Source organism: Rhagoletis zephyria, unplaced genomic scaffold, assembly GCF_001687245.7.
Source record: "Rhagoletis zephyria isolate East Lansing unplaced genomic scaffold, Rhagoletis_zephyria_1.1 Rzeph_scaffold_01780, whole genome shotgun sequence".
NCBI lineage: Eukaryota > Metazoa > Arthropoda > Insecta > Diptera > Tephritidae > Rhagoletis > Rhagoletis zephyria.
In genome coordinates, this window is record NW_016158864.1 from 12,756 (window position 1) to 18,407 (window position 5,652).

A 5,652-nucleotide genomic window follows, 5' to 3' on the forward strand; every position below is an offset into this window, starting at 1 on the left:
TAATAAGCGGACGCCCTATAAGAAAATGGGAAGGTGATAAATAGTAATTATCTGTATCAGGTGTCACACCGAGTGTCCGGGAGTTAACAACAGCTTCAATCTGCGTCAGGACAGTAGTAAGTTGCTCAGTTGTAAGAAGTGTGTTGCCAATGACGCGGCGCAGATGGAGTTTAACAGATCGAACCGCCGATTCCCATATACCGCCCCAGTGGGGTGCGTGAGGAGGTATGTAGTTCCATCGAATACCTTCTCCTGCCAAAACTTCCGCAATTGTCTCGTTGTGCACCTGCGATAGTAACGCCTGGTGCATTTCGTTGAGAGCACGTGAAGCACCCAAAAAATTGCGTCCATTGTCATTGAACAGCTGTGTACATTTGCCTCTGCGTGACATGAAGCGGCGAAGTGCTGATAGGAATCCATCCGTAGACAAATCTGTTACCAACTCTATATGGATAGCTGTCGTGGCGAGACAAACAAATATGCAAATGTACCCTTTTGACTGACGAGCGTTTCTGCCTCGATAAAGTTTCATGGTTATCGGTCCCGCGTAAACACATCCGTTGTGTTGGAATGGAAATGCTCGTTTTACACGAATTTTAGGAAGGTCAGCCATAAATTGCTGGGTGTTCGAATTCCGTTGACGAAAGCATTTTAAACAAGCGTGCGTGATTCTTCGGATTAAATTCCTTGCCCCTAATATCCAATAATTCTGTCGTACTATTAGGAAGAGTGCTGAAACTCCTGGATGGAGATGACGATGATGCTCATAAGTCAGTATAGTATGAGTGATCTTGTGTCGTTTAGGTAGACTGATCGGATGCTTGGGCCTCCATATCCAAGTCGGAGTTGGAGATCCGTCCACCTACTCGAAAAAGGTTTTTATCGTCTAAGAACGGTGTTAATTTAATGATTCTTGAGCGGTTAATTATGTTTTGTTGGCACTTCAGGGACTCGATGTCGTCCTTGAAACAGGCTTGGGCATGACGCAGAAGTACGTTACGCGCATTATCAATTTCGTCGAAGGTCAAGCTTATTGATGTGGTGTGTGGAGCGCGTTTGCGTAAACGGTCAATAAAGCGATGCACATACGAAAGGGTTCGTAAAAGACGCTGCCACGAAGATACACGTTCAATGAGAGTGTTTAATATATCGTTTTCGTTCATGGATACCATGGTAACGGTGGTACCTTTAACTTCATTTGTAACGTTTGGGTCTATGTGAGGAGTGGGAAAAATGTTCTTACTTAAAAGATTGTTGAGTTTCTCCCCGCTGCTTAACCAACTTGGTCCCTTCCACCATAACTCAAAATTTGTTAGCGCAGCAGCTGACATTCCGCGTGAGGCACAATCTGCTGGGTTGTCCTTTGATGCCACATTGTGCCACACGTTCCGTGGAAGGGTATCCAGAATTTCACTGGTTCTGTTAGCAACGAAGGTCTTCAACCTTACTGGAGGAATGGAAAGCCATGACATAACTATCATAGAGTCACACCAGGCATATATTCTGATAGTTCGGTGTGGCATTGAGTCAAGAATGACCTTAACCAAACATGTAAGCAATAGTGCCCCACATAGCTCGAGCCGCGGCAAACAAACTGTTTTCAATGGTGCCACGCGAGTTTTTGCAGCTATCAGAGAAACGTTGGATTGGCCTGTGTCGTTTACGAAACGGCAATAGACCGCGGCTGCATATGCTTTAAGTGATGCACCTGAAAACGCATGAAGCTCCCATTCGGTGGCACTATTAGGAACGAAACGGGCAATAGTTAGATCGCGTACATGATGAATGTCTTCCTGATATGCCGCCCACAGCTTAGCCAAGTGTGTAGGCAGTGGATCGTCCCAGCCCTGGTTTTGGAGCCAGAGGGCTTGAAACATTACCTTAAAGCGCATTACAATAGGAGGCAAGAGACCTAAAGGATCGAACAAGCGTGAAGCAGCTGACAAAACGTGTCTCTTGCTAGCCACAGCTGTGGTGGAGAGTTGAACTCGGTACGTCAATGTATCTTCCTCAGGGCTCCAGTACAAACAAGTACCTTTGTAGTTTCTTCTGAGAACATCTCATGGTGAACGGACTGGTACGAAGTGATTTGAGTCGAGTTGGATACCCACTTGCTCAATTCCATACCTCCGCTTTTAAACAGCTGAACCAACTCATCACGTCTTTCCACTAACTCCGTCTCCGAGGCCGCCCTCGTCAGCACGTCATCTACATAAAAGTCCTCCAGCAGTATGCTACTCGCGCGGGGAAACTGTTCCTTGGAGTCATGAGCCAGCTGCTGCAGAACGCTTACTGCCAGAAATGGTGCACAAGCATTTCCATAGGTAACACTGTTCAACCGATAATGTTTAAGAGGCAAGTCAGGACTTTCCCTCCATATAATCCTTTGAATGTCGCGATGATATTCAGAGATCCATATTTGGCGAAACATCTTGACAGTGTCCGCCGTGAATACGAACTGATGAAAGCGAAATCTTAAGCAAACCGCAAACAGGTTACGTTGTATATTTGGCCCTGCATGTAACGAGCTGTTAAGAGACACCCCCATAGTGTCAGCGTATGATCCATCGAAAACTACCGTAAGCTTTTTACCGAGGACTGGGTGATGTGGTAGATAAAATACGTGACCATCATTAGATATACTATGACATTCTTCTATTGCTTGCATTTGTCCTAATGCCTCGTACTGTCGCATAAACTGTATATACTGATGTCTGAGCGGCGTATTCTTTAACAAGCGCCGTTCTACTGCATGGAACCCAGACACTGCTCCCTGTGAGGTGTTTGAAAAATGCGGTGGTTTTCCCTTAAAAGGAAGATCAACAGAATATTTGCCATCCGTCTGGCGGCATACTGTACTCTGAAAATGTTCTTCTACCAAAAGGTCATCGGATTCCATTGGCAGAGGTGGTTTGGATTCCTCGATCTCCCAGAATTTGCGCAGTGTATGATCTACATCCGAAACCGTAATATGGGAAGAGGTGGAAGAAATTTCTCCCACAGAATTAATAGATGTGATAACCCAGCCGAAAATTGTCGAGATAGCGAATTGGTTGCCGACGTCGTCGGCCATTTTGTTAAAAGTGAAGATATCCCAGACATGCTGAGTTCCCAGAAGAATATCCACTCTTGACGAAATGTGAAAAGTGGGGTCAGCCAGTTGGATGCCTTGCAATTGCGTTAGGGAGCTTATGTCAATGGTTGTCGCTGGCAACCTCGTAGTTATGTTACTTAACACGTGAGCGGTTACGGCGAGGGTATTTTCAAACACACGTGACTTAATGAATAAGGAAATACGACCACACGTTGTCTCAGCTTCGAGATGGTGAGCGTGGAATGCCAAGCTTTTGTGCACAACGCTCCGATATGTAGGAAAGTTCGGAAGCAGATTCGATTAGCATTCGACATGGAATGAAGTGACCGTGAGCAGTGCGAACGCTGACTAGTGCGGTAGGTAATAGAGCCTTACGATACTTTTCGGAAACAGGAAGTGCGTCTGAGTCAATAGGAGTGACGAACGAAGACGATGGCTGTGAAACATGAGCTGCGGTAGACCAAGGTTTACCTGCTGTTGTGGGCGCAAGAGAAGACTCGGCGTGTAATATTGTGTGGTGTCGTCGGTTGCAACATCTGCAACGAAACTTAGGTACTCGACGTATGCCCTGCCCTTAGGCAATTGAAACAGAGCGATTTGTCTTTGACTAGCAGACGTCGATCTTGAATAGACATGTTTGAAAAGGTTGGACATTTTGGAATTGTGTGATTCGTGGAACCGCATTTGATGCATTTATGAGTTGCGCTGCAATCGTCGATGGAAACAAATGCCCGTGCGGTAGAATTACGTGATTTGTTGCTGGATGGTGGGGAGATCTTGCCATTTGAAGAGGGCTTTGGGTGTGCCAATTCAAGTTCATCGCAGCGAGAGTCCAAAAACTTAAAAAATTCAGTACTTGTAGGCACACTCACCTCTTTGCTCTCCTCAATCCACTTACATCTCGATTCAGTGTCTAACTTGGACTCCAGCCAGTAGATCAGCCAGCAGTCGCGCTCACCCCTTCCGATAGCGTCCAAGCCTCGTATAACCTCGTTGGCACCATCAGAAATTTTGCGTAAAGCTTTTACGTCCTCATTAATGGTTGAGGGCAGCGCCACAAAGGTTTCAATAAATAATGCGACAATATGACGCGGTCGATCGCATCATTCGTTTAACCGTGCCCATGCCGTATCGTAAGACTTATCAGTCACTGGAATATGCATTAACATTTGCGCGGCCTCTTCCTTTAAAAACGATTTCCGATAGTGGAACTTCTGCGTGTTAGTGAGGTTAGCTTTTTCATGGACAGCATTAACAAAGAGGTCTTTAAACGACGGCCACACCTTATACTAGCCCGTAAACGGCGGTATAATAATTTTTTGCAAGTCGTTTTCTTTGGGTGCAGCTGCCTGTATGGGCGCCGCCGTGAACTGTTGCAAAAATGATGCTTGCTGTTCAACTAATTTCGCAAGAGAGATTGACTGCTCTTCTTTAACCGGTGGTTGCAACTCGTTACGCAATGTGCGAAGCCGACCACGTGCTGACATAACCTTGTCTTCGTATATTTCAAAGTCCGCGTTTGGATCTGTATAATCTGCTTCATTGCTAAACTTATACATCGCTGTGGTTATGATGGTGAACTCTTCCCAGAGCTCCTGTAAACGTTCCAAGCGCGAAGACACATCTTCCACTGTGCAGTCCACCGGTGGCCTTTCTGCGTAGGCCAGCGTGCGCGAAATTGAGCCTTTCAGGCGGCCGCGTAGTTGTACTAAGTTCGCCCAGTCTCAGTGTTGCGCATTAATCCTTTTCAAATAAGATTTAAAAATAGAATCAAAATATTTTGATGGTTTATAATGTTAATGAATATGTCGTGCATTCTATTCCGGAACAACCCATCTTAATATTTATTTAAATAGGTTTATTTTGCCAATTGCAACACTAAAAGCACCACAAACAATTCTGTTGGTAATGTGAATCGCATTAAGCATCATGCTATCAGCTATTTTTCTTACTAGCAAATAGTTACTAGTAAAAATTTATCTAGTAAAAATCCAGTAAAACTTGCAAGTTCAGCTGTCATTTTTGCTCTCTCAATTCTCACTCTTTTCCTGGTTTCTTGCAAGTTTTTGGGTACGAAAACACCATCCAGTAAAAACCAGTAAAATTAGTACTCGATTTTACTGGATAGTGCGTACACGAACAGGCTAATGATTCCAGTTTTTGTCATTGAATTCTATTTGTGGAGAACTATACGAACTCCATCATGTGTGTTATGGTGGATTACAGCTCCGCCGGCTTTTAAATTAAAGATTTCTCATTATCCACCCACGTCTCTGAAAGAATTATAAAATTCGACGATGATGCTGTCTAATTGAAGATCCTGTACGTTAGCGCGTAAACTTTGGCAATTGAAGGTAAACAGTGGCCACCCTTTGCTTGCATTATAAAATCATGTAATACTTTTTCAATTGTTTCAAGTCGATTCAGATGCACCCTTTGAAATTCAGCGTGCAACTCAATTGTGGATACTGTTGCTCTCCGACCAAGATCAGATTTCCTATACATGAAATAAGCGAACACGCGTTCAAGGAATTTTTTTTGGACCACCCGAATACATA

The 5,652-nt window shown here is 44.4% G+C and overlaps 1 protein-coding gene across 1 annotated transcript; it reads right to left on the reverse strand.

Annotated features, from left to right (window-relative positions):
- Positions 1–800: 800 nt before the first annotated feature.
- LOC108365130 (uncharacterized) lies at positions 801–3,073 on the reverse strand. Its single transcript, XM_017619088.1, has 3 exons — positions 2,036–3,073; positions 1,283–1,847; positions 801–1,213 (listed from the first exon to the last, which is right to left on the reverse strand). The coding sequence occupies exons 1-3, from the start codon at positions 3,071–3,073 to the stop codon at positions 801–803; spliced, it is 2,016 nt and encodes a 671-aa protein (XP_017474577.1).
- Positions 3,074–5,652: the final 2,579 nt, after the last annotated feature.